At 39.4% G+C, this 21,226-nt stretch overlaps 1 protein-coding gene across 2 annotated transcripts in view; it reads left to right on the forward strand.

The window, feature by feature from the left end:
- The window catches only part of Eif2b3 (eukaryotic translation initiation factor 2B subunit gamma), a 143,740-nt gene that overhangs the window by 58,231 nt on the left and 64,283 nt on the right, over positions 1-21,226 (forward strand). For both annotated transcript variants that reach the window (XM_003461892.5, XM_004999915.4), the window contains exon 4: positions 5,796-5,955. In XM_003461892.5, coding sequence (XP_003461940.1) covers positions 5,796-5,955 — 160 coding nt within the window. The remainder of the gene's footprint in view (positions 1-5,795; positions 5,956-21,226) is intronic.

Here is a 21,226-nt window from a genome sequence, read left to right on the forward strand (position 1 = left end):
TCAAAGCCTGTAGATGTGTATTGAGGACCCTTGCAGTGGGAAGAAAGAACAAGAGACAAAATAGAGATGCAGGCAGAGATCTGAGATAATCATCAGTTGTTCTTGGGAAACAAAAGGCCATGGAGCCACCCAGAACGTATGTATTTATTCTTTGAGGAGAATGGTGAGTAGATTGCTACTGGATGTGGTAGACAAATAGGGAGGCTGGCAAGCTGGCAAGAGAGAGAACAAAGCATTCTTGCAGAAGGGACGGGAATAGCCAGATTTAGATTATAGTTAGCAAGTAATCCACTTTATAGCCAATTCCGGGAAGGAATTTTCCTCTGGAGTCATGCAGGCTCAGCAGAGATGTTATCTTATATCTTAGTCCTATGGTATCACAGCTCATCTTATCCGAGCTCAATGATTGCTGTTGATAATAAACTATAATAGCCCATTATTAGCCTCTTGCCTTCATGAAAATTCATATACAGCCTCAGCTAGGCTCATTAATTAACTGAAAGCCAACTTAGGGAAGTCACCTCTATATGGCCTGTACTGCTATTAAATAAACACAATCACACTTGGATCTGGAAGAGGGTGATGTGGTGGTCCTCCACTGATATGGTTCAAGTTTTAAATGGCAGGATCAAATTGCACCAAATTCAAAGAGCAAAGACATGGTGCTGGGCATGGTAGCATACACATGTAATAACAGTACTTGGGAGGCTGAAGTAGGAGGATTACCCAGATTTTTGAGACCAGCTTGAACTACATAGGAAGACCTTGTCGCAAAAAACAGCTAAAAACAGAACAGATATACCAAAAGTTTTGATCACTTTTATGTGTTTAAGATCCAGATGCAATACATACTGTATAAAAGAGAACACTTATTGGTTACTTTGTATGTATTAAATTTATATATTCTTGGGGCTGGGGATTTAGCTCAGCGGCATAAGCACCTGCCTTGCAAGCAGGCAGTCGTTTGATCCCCAGGACCGATAAAAGCAAAAAAAAAGAAGAAGAAAAATTTATATATTCTTAACCCTATAAGTTTAACATTAAAGCTACTCACAATATATTTTGTCTTTAGATGTGCTGTATATACCTCTCTAGTCCTAATATATTACAAGCCTATATTTCAAAAAACCAAAATACAAAAAGACTTATCTTTAATCCTAGATATATACAGTGTGTGCTATAACCTAAGACAGTGGTGGCGAACCTATGGTATGTGTTCTCACCCATCTGTTTATCATTGAAAGTTGTAAAAGATTCACCATCATGGACCTAAGAGAATGGTTATTAATTTAACTGGTTATAAATTGATTATCAAAAACATTTTATAACAAGCCAATATTTATGTAAGTTTTCATTCGTAAAGCTCGGGAAACCTACCATCAAAAAAAACCACCTCTGGGCATGGTGACACATACACACATACGTGTAATCCCAGCACTCGAAAGGCTAAGCAGGAGGACTTTTGGGAGTTTGAAACCAGCCTGGGCTACAAAGTAAGCTCAAAACCAGCCTGACTGCGTAGTGAGACTCTGTATCAAAAAGACAAAAAAAAAACAAAAACAAGACAACACAAAACACAACCAAACAAACAGAAAACCCAAGAAATTATCTTTATAAAATACAGAACATTTTTCAATCTAGTTTTTGTAAGTTTAATCAGTATCATGGGGAGTGGGGAGACAGGGTCTTGCTATGTAATTCAAACTGGTCTTGGACACAGCAGGCTCCTGCCTTGGCCTCCTGAGTGCTGGGATTACAAGTGTGTGCCACGACACCTGGCAAAAACATATGTAATAGGTCAAAATCTATTATTTTTTATGAACTTTAAGAAGCCAATAATAGGGGCTGGGGATTTAGCTCAGTGGCATAAGCACCTGCCTTGCAAGCAGGCAGTCGTGAGTTCAATCCCTGGTACCGATAAAAAGGAAAAAGGCCAAAAAAAAGAAGCCAAAAATACTTGACTATCGCTACTAATAACTCTGATCATTGTCATAAGTATTTACAAGCATTAATCACATTTATATTATTTATTCATTTTAAAAATTACTTGAGATTACTCATAAGAACCAAAGCACAGGGCCGGGGATTTAGCTCAGCGGCATAAGAGCCTGCCTGGCAAGCACAAAATTGTGAGTTCAATCCCCAGTACCACAAAAAAAAAAAAAAAAAAAAAAAAGGCACAGCATAGTTTGTATTTTTAAACTAAATATATTATCTTTAGCCAAAGAAAAATTCTTGTTATTGTATACAGAAAACAGTAGACTTGTTATTTATTTATTTATTTATTTGTTTTTCTGAGATAAGAAAACAACTTTAACGCTTGTATTGTTAAATTGACTTTGCAGGGCTGGGGATTTGGCTCAGCGGCATAAAGTGCCTGCCTTGCAAGCAGGCAGTCGTGAGTTCGATCCCTGGTACAGATAAAAAGGAAAAAGACAAAAAAAAAATTGCAGGCCTAAAGCCAGTGGTAGTCTGAGCATCTTTTGATATGCAATATAGCAACTGTGAGGGATTTCCTTCTGTAGGGACATATTGATAGAACCAGTTTTCAAGATAAAAATTACTTTGATTGGCTAATGATGTGGGCAAAACATTCTAATCTAAGTGGAAAGCCCTAGCATAGCCAGAACTGTAATAGCAAAGATAAAAAAATAAGTTGATATGAGTCCAAAAATGTTTTTAATAAAGCAACTATAAAACTTTAGCCAGTTACTAGAAACAGAGTAGCAGAAAAATAGACAAGAAAACATAGTTGCATTGGTCATGCAACTATTTTAATAATCTTTTTCTTAGTTTTTAGGTTTATAACTATAAATAAATGAGTCAGAATTCTCCAATGAGGGTATCAATTCACACTTTTTAAATGTAAATCTTAACAATGATTTTTTTTTTTTTTTTTTTTTTTTTTTTGAGACAGAATCTTGCTGGGTAGCCAGGCCTTGAACTTCCAATGATCCTCTTCCCTCAGGCTGGAATTACAGGCGTGCACCACCAGGCCTGGCAACAATGCTTTCTTTTTTTTTTTTTTTTTTTTTTTTTTGGAGATTTTCCTTTTTATCTGTACCGGGGATCGAACTCATGACTGCCTGCTTGCAAGGCAGGCGCTTATGCAGCTGAGCTAAACCCCCAGCCCCAACAATGCTTTCTTAATGCTACAAGCGGATTTGGGCCTTTGTCAAACTTGGGCAAAACTTTATTTTATTCCTCTGTTTCTACTGGGACACCCCAGGAGGGCACTTCCCATTCTACCTAGATAGGGGCACAATAACTATCCCCAGAGCCAAATGAAAACCTGAGCTCCCCATTTCCTACTGATTTTTCACCCTCTGTCTCCCTCTTTCCCTGCTAACTAACATGAGAAGACATGTTCCCTATCAGATGAAAGTTTTAGATAGGGAGAGGGTAAAGGACAAAAAGGGAATAGGGCTTTTAGAATAGAAAAGAAGAAAAGAAAAGAAAGCAGTGGGTTACTTCCTGATTGAGTCCATAGACTCTGCCAGGTCTCAAGGCTGACATCAACTACATGTGAGTGACCACTTGAATCTAAACAGTTAGGACATGTTCGCAGCCGCCCAGAAAAGGGAGCGGTGGCTTCACATGGACCAAGCTTATGCCCTTCAGTTTTTTGCTTGCTTGCTTGCTTTATTCATTTATCTTTAATTTTTATTTCTTTGTAGTACTGGGGATTGAATTCACAACCTTGCACTTGCCAGGCAGGTGCTTACATGCTGAGCTAAATTCCCAGCCCTTGTTTTATTTTTTTAAAGGTGAAAATATTTATTTCAGCTCATAGTCAGTGTTTTAGTCCATAGTTGACTGGCTATATCTTTTGGGTTTGTTTTGTTTTTCCTAGGTTTTTTGAGACAGTTTCTTGCTATGTGGTTCGGGTTGGCCTTGAATTCACTATGGAGCACAAGCTGGCCTTGAACTTGTGATGATCCTCCCGCCCCAGCCTCCTTAGTACTGAGATTAGAGGTGCACACCACTACACCCAGCTTGCCCTTTGGTTTTGAGAGAGAGTTGTGAGCAAGGTAATTCAAAGAGCAGTTTATTGGATCTCCTTTTATCTAAAGTGTTCAGGACCCAAACAGGTATGTGACTTGAGGAGATTGCTTCCTCAGGTGTCACCCCAAGGCCTCTTCTCCCCTTCATGCTGGCTGCATGAAAAACTGCTCAAGACTTTCTTTGTTTGGGTCTGTTCTTATTCATGTCTCCCACATGAGCAAATTTTAGTTCCATCTGACCCAGGAGCAGGGTGGCTGACCCAAGGGAATACAGGAGGCCACTCCTCTTCACAGAGTACTCTTCTCATACCCTCTCCATGTCCAGTTAGAGGGAGCCAATGCCTCTTGTCTTCCCGTACTGTTACATGTAAGCATTCATTTTTCAAGATACTTAGATGCTTGAACTCCTGAAAAGGAGAAAAAAAAAAACCAAAAAACTTAAAAGACTCTACAATCTTTAAGCAGAGAGAGAAAGAAAAAAAATAAAAGAAAAAAACCTACACTTTTGAGGACATAGGTTTGGGGAAAGTGGGGAAGGAAAAGAATGAAAACCCTTGGCTAGGACTTATGAAGTTGGAGCCTTAATGCCTCCTTCTACTGGTCCACCAGTAGAGACAGTGTCCCAGGACAGGATCCAGGGAAAGTCCCAAGAGGGGGAAAAGAAACTTAAACCCATCCTACCTAATACAAGTTTTTAGATTCACTGGCTCTTGTGCAAAAAAAAATTTTTTTTTCTTCAGGACTAATTACTAAGGATCATAAAGGGATGTAGTAGGCAGAAATTTATTTATTATTATAATTAAAAATTTTTGTTAGTCTATTTTGTAGTAGACAATGATTATATTTATTGTGGGGGAGTTTGTATGTGTATATAACATGTACATGATAAACTCTTTGTCAACCCCTTCTCCTCCATCCCCTCCCTGTGCACTCCAACTCTTACTCCCCTTCTCATTATTAGGCAGAAATTTAAAAATACAGACTTACAGAAATAGAATGCAGGCGGCACAGCATGGTGATACATGCCTGTAATCTCAGTACTCAGGAGGCTGAGGCAGAAGAGCTACCATGAGTTTGAGGCCAGCTGAACTATATAAGTGAGTTCAAGGCCAGCCTGCACTATACAGTGACACCTTCCCTCAAAAAAAGAAAAGCAAAAGAGACACTGAGACTGCAGGTCCTCAAGAGGAAAAGATACCACCTTTTAAAAAAATATATATAGTTATTATTTCCTAGGACTATAACAACTGGTTTGTAAAGATAATTTATTCCAAAGTCTTAGAGACTTGGGTTCCAGAGGTGTCTCAAGACTTCTCAGTAAGGTTTACAAGGCAGTAGTGATTCTACATCCTCTTCCAGGACAATTACATTTGAACAACCCCATTTATTTTACTTATTTTGCTATTAAAGAAAAGTGAGTATTGTGGTGCAAGCCTATAATCCCAGCATTTGGGAGGCTGAGGCAGGAGGATTGCAGTGAGTTCAAGCCCAGCCTAAATTACAAAGCAAGACCCTCTCTCAAAAACCGAAAAGAAAAAAAAAAGCCAGGTGTGTTGTCCATGCCTGTCGTTTCGGCACTTGGGAGGCTGAGGCAAAAGGATCACTTCGAGTTCAAGGCCAACCTGGACTATAGAACAAGACCCTGTCTCACAAAAACAAAAACAAACAAAAATTTGAAGTATTACCTGGTTTGTGTGCTTCTAAGCCACTGTAAGTTTCTCTTGTAATGATTTATCTGCTCTGTTGTCCTTTGTGATGTTAACTTTACCCTTCTTTATTTTCATTCGACAGACAGATGTGTTGGTTCTGAGTTGTGATCTGATAACAGATGTTGCCTTACATGAGGTTGTGGACCTGTTCAGAGCTTATGATGCATCACTCGCCATGTTAATGAGGAAAGGCCAAGATAGCTCAGAGCCAGTTCCAGGTCAAAAGGGCAAAAAGAAAACAGGTAAGGAACACTAGCGGCTGATATTTTGTTTGGTTGGTTTTATAATTATTATTCATGTTTTCATTTAAGAAACATTTATTGAGAATTTGGCAGTGTACCACAGATACTGTGATAGGAGTTGATGACATAAAGTTAACTAAGACACCGTCTGTGATTTGAAAATGCCTATAACTGTTAATTAGATTCTGGAGTGTCTGTTTGTAGAGAAGATATTCAGAACTATTTTCATTCTATTTAAGTCTCAAATATTTGGATGCATGTGTATTTGTCTTTTGGTACTTGTAGGGGTTGAGTCTAGAACACACAGAAACAAGCATTTGTGTATGTACGTATGCATGGACATGCGTGTGTGTGTGCACACATAGTGATACCAAAATCATGGTTGCTCATTCCCTAATATAAAATGGTGTAGTACTACATATAACCTATACACATCTCCCTTATACTTAAATCATCCATAGATTATTATAATACCTGATGCAAGGTAAATGCTGTGTAAATAGTTACTAATGTATTTTTTCAGGAATAATGACAAATGTGTTCAGTGCAAACACAATTTATTTCAAAACATTTTTAATCTGTACTTAGTTGAATCCCTTAATATAGAACCTATGATTACAAAGGATGAACTATACCTAGAAACTAAAAAGTCTAATCTAAAAACAAAGTTTTTAAAAATTTAAACTTTTACTGCAAAGTTAATTAGATACCTTTAAGCTATTAAAGTTACTATTACAAAAAAATAAAGAAAATTACTATTACAAATTTAGTATGTTTGGTTCTTTTTTAGGAAGAGTCTTCTTTTGAGGCAAGATTTCACTATATGGTTCATGTTAGCCTTGAACTCACTTTGCAGCCCAGGCTGACCTCAAACTCACAGCAGTTCTCCTGCCTCAGCCTTCTGAGTGCTAGATTTACAAGCGTGCCCCACCATGCCCAACTTGTTTGGTTCTTTTGAGTCCTAGATAGGCAATAAACATGATACTTACTAGTCATGCTTATCTCTAGAATTATAAAATAATTGTTTTTTATGTTTTTCTAGGATTCTAGTAGTAGTTTTTTGTTTTTAATATTTATAGAGTTGGGGCTGGGGATTTAGCTCAGTGGCATAAGCACCTGCCTTGCAAGTGTGGGGTCATGAATTTGATCCCCGGTACCAATTAAAAAAATATATTTATAGTTATACTTTTTCTCCTTAGATCATATAATCTTTCATGTTTGTAGTTTTAGTGGAATTACACTAATCTTATCAGACCAAAAATAAAAAGCATAACATCGTAGTCCAGCCAAGGTTAGAGAATTAGATGTTTCGACCTTTCTGGATTTTGGAACAGGGTACCTGATTGTTTTTCTCAAGATATTTCAGACCTAAGCCACTGATTCTGTGACTGGACTACTTTTTATAATTAAACTTAGAGCAAAAGCTTTTTAAGACTAGGCTTTTTATGGCTTTTCATTTTTCCCGGAACTGTGTGTTTTTCCCTGGAATTTTTTAGATTTTGCTTAGCCTGTGTTACATAACCAGATATCTTGTCATTATTATATATTGGCATAGTCTGTTGTAATTGTTAGAGTGTATGTGTAGCACATTAATATTCTATAATTAATAGAGTGACTTAGAACTTTCATTCTGAGAATTTGAATAATCTGTCTCGTATTTACCTTTTTTTTTTCTTTTTAAAGACGTTTAGGTAACTTATAATTTTATTTATTTTGTTTTTGTGCTGCTGGGAATTGAAACCAGGGCCTGTGCATGCTAGGCAAGCACTCTTATCACTGAGCTACATCTCCACCTTGTAATTTTAGACTTCAACAGTTAAATTTGTTTCTAGTGATGTTTTGTGTTCAGGTAATGATTCGTGTAGATTGTTGGATGCTTTCATACTTTTCAAAGCAAGATGATATTAAATCAGCACTAGCTATTATGATGTCTTATTTTCTCCAAAATAGCTGTTCATACCATCCAACCTTCTCTGCCTCATTTCTGTTGAGCTCTTTTTCTGTCATTAGTTGTGAGTTTGTCTTCTTCATTTCACTTTCTGCTCCATTCATTGTGGCCTCTCTGCCACTATTTCTGGAATCTTGGTATTTTTCTCTTTTAGAATGCCCTGCAGTATTCTCTGTAGAGTTGAATTGGTGGTTGCAAATTCCCCTAGTCCTGGAAGCATCTTGTTTCTCCATTAATTTCTAGGGACAGTTGTGCAGGATATATCAATCTTGGCTGGAAGTTATTGTCTTTCAAAGCTTGAATTATTTCCCCCCACGCTCTTCGTGATTTGATGATTTGTGCCGAGAAGTCTGCTGTGACCCTGATAGGTGTTCCCTAAAGTGATCTGTTTCGTATCTCTGACAGCTTTTTAATATTCTGTTCTTATATTGGATTTCTGGAATTTTGATTATTATATGTCTGGGTGTAGTTCTTTTTGGGTTGTAGGTGGCTGGGGTCCTGTATGCCTCAAAGATCTGAGTATCTTTACCTTTAACCATATTAGGGAAGTTCTCCTTGATTATTTCTGTGAATAGCCTTTGCAGTTCCTATGTTTGTATCCCTGCTTCTTCCTTTACATTCTTGATTCTTAAGTTATAGATCCTTTTATCATCTTCTAGCCTTTGTATTGTTACTGCTTGTTTCCTTGTTATTTTTAAGAAGTTTTTCCTTTCATGCTCCCACATTACAAATCTGTCCTCCAGTTCAGATAATCTATCCTTAGTTTCTTTCAAGCCGTTATGCCAGCTTTCAATAGAGTTTTTAGTTTCCTGGTAATCTCTTTGAACCTGGTTGATGTATTCTATGTTTTTTCCGTTTTCTCCATCAAACAATTCTCCCCTTTTTTTCTGTTCTTCCATTCCACCATGTGTTTTTTCTTGGGAAGTGCTTAGCATTTCTTTAACTAGTCTACTTATATCTTGCTTTATTTGGTTAAATACTTCAGTTTTGAACTCGTCTATGAGGTCCCGGAGATATCACTTTATGTCTATTGGTGCTGTGCCTGATACTGCATGTTTTCTGTCCTCATTCTCCTTTGCATTTACCTTTCCTGGATCAGTGTTCTCAGGATTGGGGACTGAGGACCCTTTCTTGTTGCTCCCTCTTCCCATACTTTTTGTTCCTTCCATATAAGCGTATATAGGAGGCCCAGTTTCTTTCTTTGTCGGTTACAGTTCATTTGAATCGTGCCAACTAGGTGTTCCCGCCCACTGCAGTGTATTAGGGAGACACAGACCTGGGCAGCCTCTACTGGGCCCACCCCTCCAGGTCAGTCAACCTACTGAAGGCTTCAATGCATTAAGGTGCACTGCCAGGTGTAGGGACCTGGCTTGGGTTAGCCTACTGGGTCTTAGTCCATGGCGTCACCCAGGTCAAGCACTCCCCACCAATCCCACGAATATGTGACTGAAGTCACTACAGTGGCCTGTGCTGGCTAGTCTACCCATTCCCAGAATGTTCTCTGTTGGAGCCTCGTAGTCTATGGAAGGGTCCCTGTTCCTCTCACTCAGTGCAGGTCAATGCAGGGCTCCCTACCAGCTCTGCTCTCATTTCAGTTTGCTGATTCCCACTGTCAGAGCTTTCGCATCTCTATCCCTGCTGCTGTGCTGATTCAGATGCAGCGGCAGCGGCAGGAAATTCAAGCTGTGGTTTCCAGAGGCGCAGGTTCCAGGTTTGGCACTGAGACTTTAGCTGTTCTAGTCATAGCACCAGGATTGCATTTCCACTTGGTTTCTCTCAGCTTAGTTCGTTCCTGGGTCAGCAGGGTATATCTTCACCTGCTTAGGACTACCCACACCGTACCATTCCTGGAATCTAAGCTGTCTCAGAGAACCTCCATAGCTAATGTTATCTATCCACCATGTTCTCCTGGAAATAGTTTATACTAATTTTTAAATTATTTATTTATTTATTTTGGTACCAAGGATTGAACCCTTGCGCTTGCCAGGCAGGTGCTTATGCCACTGAGCTAAATCCCCAGCCCTATACTAATATTTTTATGAAACTTATCCTATGTTACAGATTACTGTTTGCAAAAAATAAACTTTTTTGCATATTTGAAAATAATTTTATTCTACCCTCATATTTTAATATTTTTCTGGATGTAAACTTGTCTTGGAAATTATGTCTCCTGAGAATTTCAAAGGCATTATTTTTTTGTTTTCTAGGAAGTCCATTCTGATTCTTGGCATGAAATCTTTAAGATCTTCTTCAAAGGGGCTGGGGATTTAGTTCAGCGGCATAAGCACCCGTTTTGTAAGCAGGCGGTTGTGAGTTCTATCCCTGGTACCGATAAAAAGTTTAAAAAAGTTAAAAAAAAATCTTCTTCAATGAGAACATTTAAAATTTATTTTCATAGCCCCTTTGTGGTGTCGGGGATCAAACCCCAGGCCTCATGCATGCTATATATCCCAGCCCTTGCAGTCTTCATGAATATAATACATTGTTGTTAATTAGAGTCACCATGTTGTACAATAGATCTCTTAAACTTATTTCTTCTGTTAACTGAAAATTTAACTTCTTTGACTCATATCTTCCCAATAGTCTTTAAGTTTACTTTTTTTTTCTTTTTTCTTTTTTATTGTATTGGCTGTTCCTCCAGTACAATTATATATACACATGATGCTCATGACCCCCCCCTCCTTATTTTTTTTGCCTTGTTCACAGAAGACGTTATTATCTAGAGATGCAGACTGAAAACACACAGAGCTCTGCATGGCCGCCTCGCATGCAGCAGAGCAGTTTCCACTTTACAGTAAGTGAGTGTCAACTGTTTTATGCAATAGACAACACTTCAAGGTCACATTCTTAAAGGAAAGCTTCATTTACAAAAGAAATAAAAAATAAAGAAGCAATTACTGCTTTTAAAAAGCAGCTGCTTTGTTCAAGAGTGGAAAGTTTATGCCTGTATTGAAAGACAACATGATCACAAATAATGAAAACAATGAAAAACATTGTTACCATAAAGCAGTACACTTTCAAAATGACATACAAATAGTTAAAAATTTCATTATGTTGTCTATCTAACCTTTAAATATGAGGACTTTCAGAATTAGGTCTCAACATTTGTAATTAGTAAATGAAAACTATGCATTGTTTCTAGGTCACTAGGAACTGTATTTAACAAAATGTATATAGTCTATAGCAAGTTGATTTAAAAAAGGAAAGTTATAAGAAACAGTACACTGAAGGCGCTCTACCCATCAAGCGCGTACTCTTCAAATTTTAAATGTGATGAACAGAACAGAAATTATAACTATGCCACAGTTGCAATGCCAGAAAATAAAACGATCAGTTATCACACATGCAGGGAATTCTGCCACAAAGCTAAGATCCCTCATTTATGACCCCCTTTTAAAACAGTGCTGGGAATCAAATCCTGGGTCCTACACATGTTAAGCAAGGATTTTGCAACTGAGCTATATCCTTGGCCTTTTAAGTGATGTTACTACAGACTTTTATGGGTACTTGCCATGAAGTTGAGAAAGTCCCCTTCTAGTGCTAGTTTAATAAATATTTTTTCATAAGATATAAATTTTATCAGTGGTTTTCTGCATCTATTCAAAGAGTCATATAATTTTTATTTTACTTTGATAATGTTATGAGTACCAATTACAAATGAGTACCAATTACAGATACAAATTAATTATTTGTGGTACAGGTCATTGAACCTCGTGAACACAGATAAATTCACAATCCAGTTTGTTTGTTTACTTGTTGTCAGCCTGCTAAAGAGGGTACCCAAGGAGGTTTTTATGGGTACAGTCCCCAAGTTAAAGTACACATGTGTGCAAGACATCAGCAGCAATAGCAAGTAGCATGGAGCAGAGCAGACCACAAGAGTGCAAGGGCACAAGAGTTGCCTGTATCTTTATTGGATAATTCTTACACAAGTTGTTATCTCATGTTTACGTTCTTACATAGTGCAGTAATGAGTGCATGTGTGTTTATCTGTGAAGAGTCATGGTTACATAACTGTAGCCCACTGTACACCTGCATTAGACAAGTGGGATCATGTCCTCAGACACCCCTGAGCTTTGAAGCAGCCCAAGTGGTTCCCCACATCCACCCTCTCAAAGGTTGGTGGTATATAAATGTAACATTTTATATGTAACGGCATAAATACCTTCTTGCACTGTATTTAACAAATCAAGAACTACGTAGTTTTGTGCAACCACTTTTTATTTGAACAGTTTCATCCATAAGAAGCATCAAAGCCTGGTATGTAACATTCAATACCTGGACCAAATGTTGAACAAGGGCTTCAATCTGGAGGGCTACATTTATGGTCCTTGCTGCTGATCAGATGCTATTCCTAGCAGCATCCCATACTCAGCAATTAATAATTGTGGTCAGATGCTATTCCTAGTGGTCAACCATTGTAATGCCTGGACAACGCATCCTTTAAGTCATTTCCTGGTGAGAGGAAGGGCTTATGTCCTGAATGATGATGGTGACCTGGCCAGCTTTTTGGCCACATGCCCTATCTGTCATTCTACCCAAGCCAGCAGCCTGAGCATCAGCCCTATAAAGATGGCCCAACTGTCACATGTAGGATGTCTCCTTCATGCATCACAAGTAATCACACTGTCCACAACTCTGCCCATTGGCTTGACCTGTCTATTCCAGTTTCAAACCAAAGTACTTCTGTATTGGGCTCAACAGCAACTGCTGTCCTTCGGGAAGTTGAGTCACACTAGACCCATCAGTATATCCAGCATCAGCTGGAAGTCCTCTTTGCCTTTTTTATAGGGACTAGGGGTCATGTCCTGTAGTCCATCCTCCTAGGCAGTTTCCTGAGCTATGCACATCATGGATCCCAAAATCATTGCTAGTTTAGCTGCCAACAAGAAGGATCCCTGTTGGAGGTGTGTCCCCCAGTGCATAGGAGTGGGAATCTGTGCCACACTACTCCTGGGTTGGGCTGTTTATGTCCATACCCAACCCACTATTGGGTATTTTGCCTGTACTTTTATTATCTGTTGACCTGTGATTCCTCACAGGCATGTTGAGCAGTATATAGCACTACTGTTTTTCAGTCAGGGAATACCGGCTTTTGACTCCCTTCCACAACTGTGACCAAAACCCAGAAGGATGCTTCCACATCCCATGTTTTCCAGTGGATTGTCACCCACACTGACAGGATAAAGGGCAAGTTAGGGTCAGTGATTTGTAGGGCCTTGCACCTGTGCAACAACCCTCTTTGAGTCCTGAAAAGCAACTTCTGCTGCATCTATTCAGCAAACAGCTTTCACTGCATCTGTCCAGCCCCATGTTGTCCCTTTGGGTCATCTGGTATAGAGGGCACAGCAAGGTAGCTAGGTGTAGTTCATCTGCCAAAAACCTAGCAAGCCCACATACACCTCTAACTGGTATACTGTTGTGGGTCTGGTCGTACCCAAACACCCAAGAATTTGGCAGAGAAGCCAGTTCCTGTACAATGTCCGTGGCCCACCCCCATGCCACCAAAGCTTCCTTCAGACTGTGCACCGTGGCTTTCAAATCTGCAAGGTAACCAGAGGTTGATATAATATCAATACAATGAAACAGTGACAGAGTACAGCTTGGTCCAGGCGGGCAAGACCTGGGCCACTAGGTCTTGACACAAAGTTGGGCTGTGTAAATAGCCTTGTGGCAACATTGGGAAGGTCCATCCCCTGCACTCCATAGTGGAAAATTGGTCCTGACAGCCAGCATCAGGACGATATTTCAATCAACCCGACTGGCTTCTATGTGGAACATACTGAAGGGATCTGTGCAAGATGTATCACCCCTGCTTTTTCTAATTTCAAGACAGTGTCCCATTGCTTCATTACTTCCAGGCAGCTGGTGCTGCTTCACACATGCACCAGTGGCCTGGGGGAAAATCAGCAGTGTGTGGTATGAATGCCTTCAGATTCCAGTTTTTATTATGCAAATTCACAGTTAGAATTCTCTCTGTGTGGTACCAAGCTAAGCACAAGTCATTATGTCTACACACACACACACACACACACACACACACACCATATATATTCAGCAACCAGGGAAAAACATCATACAGGCATGGGTGCAAGCCTAAAGCCACCTGGGCCTTCTGGAGTGACCTCCATACCCTTTTATGCATATAGTAGGTCCTGTAAAATGGTGTGGGTTGTCATATATATTATATTGACTCGACCCTCTAGTACCCACTGCACATTTTTGAGGGGCCAGTAAATAGACAATTCTATATGTGAACGCCAGTCTCCCGGGACCCCAAGACCCAGGTACCATGGCCTGGCTCCTAATTTGGGTTAAAGGAGGCCAGTTTTACTTCTTCCTGTTTCACTGGGGCTGCTTTGGCCTGGCCCTGGCCCATTGGCTATTATTACTGCTGAGGGTATAATGGCTTCCACAGAGTCAGCAACATATCCAAAAGCTGCTTGACTGATTTATCTGTGGCCAGGCTGGCAGCCAGCAGGTCCATCCAGATCTGACCCCAAGAAATTTTCCTGGGGGTTTTCTCAAACGTGAGGATCTTCTGCATGACTCCTTAGGCTGCAAATAGACTGTTTCCCAGTCCTCTGGAGCCTTCCAAGCTGCCAAAAAGGTGGCAACAGGTAGCCATGATGAAACCAAAGGTTGCTCATCAGCCATTCCCCAGGGCTGTCCCTTGTCTTTGGGTATTGTTTCCATAGTCACCACAGGATCCACTGGCATCAGTGTCCTGCTAATGACACCAGTTTTTGGCCGGCTCAGGGGGCCCAAGGGATTTCTCATGGGTGCAGAGGAGAGCAGAAGAGCTGTCTGCTTGTTTATTGTGTAATTCCTACACAGGTTGTTACCTCACTTACATTCTTGTATAGTGTGGTAACCAGCGTATACATGTTTACCTGTGCTGTAGTGGTTACATAACTGTATCCCACTATACACCTGCAGGGTCACATCACTAGGTGTCCTTAGATACCTCTAAACTTTAAAGCAGTCTTAATGGTTTCTCACAGTTATATTTTGCAAGGTCTAATTTTGTTGTAGTCAGGGGTTTTCAGGAGAACAAGACAATATAGGACACATAATTGGTAGTATTATTTATAATGGCCACCCAAGTAGTCAAATACAAGAAGTACAGGAAGTCTGTCCACACACTAAAAACATAGAGAATCCAGCAGGATGAGGATCTGTATCAGTGGGTGAAGGGTTCTGTACTGGAGCCAAGAAGCAATGCTCAAAGTAAGGACCAGGGCTCCCCCAAAAAGTACCACAGCCATCCTCAGCAACAGGGTCCCAACCTACTCCAATGATAAGAACAGCCAAGTTCATACTAGGAAGCCAGCGTGGCAAACTTCTCCTGAAGATTGAGCAGCACACTCTTCCCCTCTGGAGCCAGGAGGCGGTGCTCAACATAAGGATCAGAGTTCCCTCAAAGTGAACCACAGCCATTCTCAGCAACAAGGTCCCGAGTGCCTCACAATGAGAACAGTCAAGTTTATATCAGGAAAGAAGCTCGACAAGCTCCTCCAGGAGAACCCACAGCAACAGGAGAACCAACACTTCCTCTCCAGATCTCTTTTATGCTGGCAGCAATCCTCAGGTGGGCCATCTACACTCAGCACCACACTGATTCAGTTCAACTTGTTTTCAAGTTGACCATCAGTTTTCAATCCATCACGGTTTCATTTGTTAAATAACCAGGATTGCCCTCAAATTTGCCATCTTGGCATGCAATTGCAGCACTTGGGAACCTGAGGCAGAAGAATCCCAAGTTCAAGCCTAGCCTGAGCCAAACTACATGGTGAGACCTTGTCTCAAAAAAAGAAAAAAAGAAAAGAAAAAAAAAAACCCAAAATCTTGCAATCCTCCTGCCTCAGCTTACTGAATAGCAGAGATTATAGTTTTGTGTCACCATGCCCTTCTAGATTTTCTAATTAAGTCATCTTTATATATACCTTGTATGAGCGCAATTTGGCCATGGCTTATTCTGCAGTTACCCATTATATAACTTAATTTTTACTGCATAATAAACTTGCCCAAACTTTCAGTGCTTGAAACAATAATAATTTACTTGGTTTATGATTCTAGCCACTGATAATTTGGCCTGGATGTGGCTCATCTCTGTTCAAGTGATGTCAGCTAGTACATTAATAATCTGTTAGTTATGAAAACCACCACAAACTTAACCCTTTAAAACAACATTGTGGGTCAGGAATCCAGACACAATTTTAGCTGATAGTTTGATTCAAAACCTTTCTCAAGGCTGATATCAAGGTGTAAATGAGGTAGGGCTAGAGTTCATTTGAAGGCTCACCTGGGAATGGATTTGTTTTCAGATTCACTTGGTTATTGACAATTTGAATTTCTTAAAGACTGATGGCTGAGAGCTTCAGTTTGTTGCCAGATGTTGGTCAGAGGCTGCTATTTCTTTAGCACTCAGGTGTCTCTACCATGACAAATTGTTTCATCAAAGCCAACAAAAGAGAATCTTCTAAAAAGATAGAAGGTAGAATCTTAAGCAACCTAATAATGAAATTGATATCTCACCATCTTTGCTGTATTCTGTTCATTAGGACCAATTTGCTAGGCAGTATAGATTCATAGAGTAGACAGGGACCGTAGGATGAGTGCCAGGGGATAGCTATCATTCTCCCCCACACCATAACATTTTCTTCAGGATAGCAGGGATTGCATTCAAATGATAGTATATCCTTGCCTTTTTATTTTTATCTAAATAAAAAATAAAGTCTATCTTGATGGTGCATAAGTGTAATCCCAGCATTCTAGAAGGCAGGAAGATAATACATTTAAAGCCACTCTGAGAAACTCACTGACTTAATGAGATCCTGTCTCAAAATAAAAAATGGCTTATGATATAGTTAAGTGCAAAGCCCTGGGGTCAATCTCTGGTGATCACACATATGCATGCATGTACACACAACGCACACACATACTCTAAAAACAAAACCTCAAGATGAATTCTCATGAAAGAAAAAGATATAGTGTACATAAGGTACTATATTTTCCTTTATTATCTACTTGAACTACTAGTTGAGTTGCCACCATAAAATAAGAAAATTAAGAAAGAGGTTGTGATAAGTGATAAAAGATACATAAACTGCTGCTGTTATTTTACCAGCAAACCACCTGCTTGGCAATGCACTGACAGCAGCAGTCACTCCAGCAGTTGATTTCACTTCACGTAGGCATTGCTCTAAACTGAATTTATGTTGACATAAATATGATAACTTTTCATTTTTATTAATCTTTTTCAATTGGATCATCCTTAATCTCTGCATCCCATTCCCCTTTCATTGAGGGTTAAACGTCCGAGAGACTGTGTAGACGAGAAGGAGCAACTGCAGCCATGGTGAGACTTCAGTCTGTTGAGCAAGTCTTATTTGCAAATCTGTAACAAAGTAGATTGGTGCCGCAGCACCAGATGCCTAAGAGCCACTCAGTGGAGCTGGCTGTGCCACTGGTGGAACCTGCAAACCGTGTATCCTCAGCAAGCCTTGCCATAAATTAGTATTGACCAGATATTCCTAAATCAATTCCAGTCTTCTCTGTTCATCAGTGTCCAAAAATGACCTAGCAGTAGAAACATTAATACAAAACTCTCCCTAAATCCTTTTGTGAAATGTTTGAGCCAGTTGCCTGCAGAAAACTGTCCTATATCTCTTTCCATAGAAGGTTAATTATTAGTAGGTTCCCTCACAGCTCTAGCCTTTCCTGAGTAGTCTTTAGGTTCTAGAACATCATCTACTTCATTTAATGCAAAGAAGCTTCTGTCCTCAGATGGCACAGTGTAGTCCACATCTGCCATCTCAACTTCTTGAGCAGTGGTTTACCTCCTTTCTTTGCTTTTACTTTGCATCTTTTCAAGGCTTTCTCTTTTTCCTTTCTGTGTCTGCTTCACTTCCATACCTTATCTTTGCTTCTCTTCTGTTCATGACTGTGACTTCTACTCTTATTCTTTTCTCTTCTTTTTTTCTGCTGCATTTAGCATGGTTGTTAGCACTGTTCACATTGTTCTCATCCTTCTTTTAAGAAAGGAACTTCAAGCATTGCTTCAGTATCAGTGTCATCTGCCCTGTAAAGGCTTTCTGACTCCAACAGTGCTCATTATCTGGGAAGAGGTGGTAGTGGCTGCGGCAGCAGCAGCTACTGCAGCTGCTCACAACTGTCATTCTTATCTTTGAGTCTGCCTGCCACAACTGGACCAGGAAACAATGTCTTTAGCCGCAGCTGGGTTTCCAACTTGTAGAGTATCATCCAGAAGGCTAGCACTGCATTGTTCTTGTGGTTGCAGAGCATGGGAGCCAAAGTTATAAGGTTTTTGGGCCCTAAACTTGTAATACTTACTGTGTTACTTCAGCTAGCTTCTGTTAGTCAAAGTTAGCAGCCAGCCCAGATGTAAAGGGTAGGGAACTAATCTTATCCCTGGATAAAAGAAGCTGCAACAGTTTGTGAACTTTAAAAACCTACAAGGTACATTTTTTGTTTTATTTTGTTCATATTTTGTTTGGGGGGAGTACTGGGGATCAAACTCACAACCGCCCAGTTGCAAGGCAAGTGCTGATGCCACCAAGCTGAAGCCCCGGCCCATTATTTAGTATCTTTGTATTTATATAATGAAAAATACACGTGCCTGTAATTTTCCTCTCTCTCTCTCTCTCTCTCTCTCTCTCTCTTTTGTTACTAGGGATTGAACTCATGGCTTTGCGCCATGCTTATACCACTGAGCTAAATCGCTAGCTACCCTTTCTCATATCTTTATCTGGTTTTGGCATCAGGATCATGCTGGTCTCATAAAATGAGTTGGAATTCCCAACTCTAACCAAGACACTTGTCATAGAGCAGGTGTATACATTTTTTTTATTGGTTGGATGAATGAAAAAGTAAGTAAATGATTATTGTCAGTCAGAGAAGTAAAATCAACTAGGGAAAAAAGTATGGGACCAGGGATATAGCTCAGTAGCATAAGTACCTGCCTGGCAAGCACAAGCCTGAGTTTGATTCCTGGTACCAAAACAAAAAATGTGAATGGTTAAATATGACAGGATTTTTTAAAAAATGAAAGTTCTTAGTTTTATCTACTTTTTTTTTTTTTTTTTTTTTTTAAGTGTCTCACTATGTAGTACAGGCTGGCCTTGAACTCACTTATGTAGCACAGGCTGGCCTGGAACTCATGGGAATCCTCCTGTCTCGGCCTCCTGAGTGCTAGGATTACAAGTATGTACCACCACGCCCAGAATTTATCTACTTTACTAACATTACTTGTGTAGTCTTTCTTATTAGGACAGACATTCTGCTCTGTTCACATTTGAAATTCACTGGTAAAAAAGAAAAGAAAGAAGCTTTTCCAAGTTTCTATAATTTACATTGTATTGTGAAGTCCCAGTTACTATGGTGGCTACAAAAAAGCAATACAAAAAGCGGAGTCTAACAGGGAGATAAAAGTACAGCAAAAGTACTCCAGAGCTAAAAAAAACTTGATTGGCTGGAAGTTACTGTTCCCAGGACATTCAGTGATTCAAGGTTTTTGTGGCCTAAGGACTTGGAAGGGTAAGCATTCCAAATTATATTCAAAAATAACATCTCTGTGTTTCTTTTTTTTAAAAGACTAGCTACAATCAGACCTTTGCTGGCTTTACTATATTCTCAAATTTCCACAACTTTTCATGCAATAGATGAGTTGATATATGCCAAAGCTGCTGTGTGGCACTTGGAATTCTCTGCAAAATTTAGTTTCAAATTGGTATGAGAATATATTTGCTCTTCCTTCTTTGAATTTTACTAATTTTGTTTAGGGGTAGGGAAGAGGGTATAACTTTCTTTTTCCCCATTCAGGTTCAAACACTGCATATGATGAAATGACCAAGTTGATGGTTGATGATTTTGAATGCAATCAGTTTCCTGAGCTAAGCATATTATATAGCTAAATAATACATTTTCTTCTAGGTACATGGGTAGCTGTAGTCAATAGTGGAGCATATTCAGTTATACAATAACTACTATCGATCAATAAGAGACAGAAAAATTCAGGCAGTATTGCAAATAATATTTTTTAATATAAAGAATATTTTTCCTAGAGCTAAGTTTTCAGTTTCTTTGTAAAAATGTGTTAAAGTATTGGTTTGCTTGTTGTGAAGATCAAATGAGAACATGTATTTGGATATTTTTACTTAAACATATATTTAATATTTTAGTTAATAATACTTAAAAATTCGTTATAAATACTAATTTATTTAAAGCCAGACATAGTGGCACACACCTGTATTCCTAGAGGAACACAGTAGCGTTCCAGCTACTCTAGAGGCTGAAGCCAGTGGATCACTTGAGCTTTTAAGTTCAAGACCAGCCTAGGTAACATAGTAAAACCCTGGCTCAATAAATGTCTTAATGGATCGAAAGTATTTAATCTTCATAGCATCCGTGATGCAGACACTATATTCTCCATTTTTCAGGTGAAACTGAGCAATAGAGAGGTCAAATAACTTATTCAGATATAACCTATTTAGTTACTGAGCTGGGGTTCATGTCCAAATAGTTTGGCTTCAAAAGCATTATTCTTAATCATTATGCCATGGGAGGCTGGGGATTTAGCTCAGCAGCATAAGCGCCTGCCTTGCAAGCAGGCAGTCGTGAGTTTGATCCCCAGTACCAATAAAAAAGACAAAAGACAAAAAAAAAAATCATTGTACCATGTTCCTCTCTTGCCTTTACAAGATACAGACACTGTCTTAGTGACTTTTCTCCTTGCTGAGACAAAATACTCAACACCCAAAGTTAAAGGAGGAAGAGTTTATTTCAGCTCATAAATTGTCGAGGTTTTAATCTATAATTGGCTGGCTTCAAGACAGAGTTGCTTGGCAGAGGAGATCACACAGGAGACAGGTATGATAGGCAGAAGGCAGCAGAGTAGGGAAGGAGCAAGCCAAGACAGCAGCCCTCTTTCTGTCCCTTATATTGTAGCTATTCTAGAGGGCTACATACCCTTAGGGTAGATAGCCTAAAACTATGTCAAACCATTAGTCAGTGGACTAATTTAGTAATCATACACCCTTCATCCCAGCATCACACACTGAATCCCAGCATCACACACTCTAAATCCAGCCACCTCTGAAAAGCCCCACCTATGACTGCATGAGGCTTTGGGGTACATCTAGACATAAGCCATAACAGATACCATATAGATATTAGTAGCATATTATTACATGTGTAGCAGTGTATTAGATGTTGTAGAAAATACTTTGAGGAACTTATAGTTTGGTTAAAAGGAAAAACAGAGAATACTAAATGGTAATATATGATACTATTTTTACTATA

This window comes from Cavia porcellus, unplaced genomic scaffold, assembly GCF_034190915.1.
Source record: "Cavia porcellus strain 051 isolate PalLab524CR breed Dunkin Hartley unplaced genomic scaffold, mCavPor4.1 scaffold_25, whole genome shotgun sequence".
Lineage (NCBI taxonomy): Eukaryota > Metazoa > Chordata > Mammalia > Rodentia > Caviidae > Cavia > Cavia porcellus.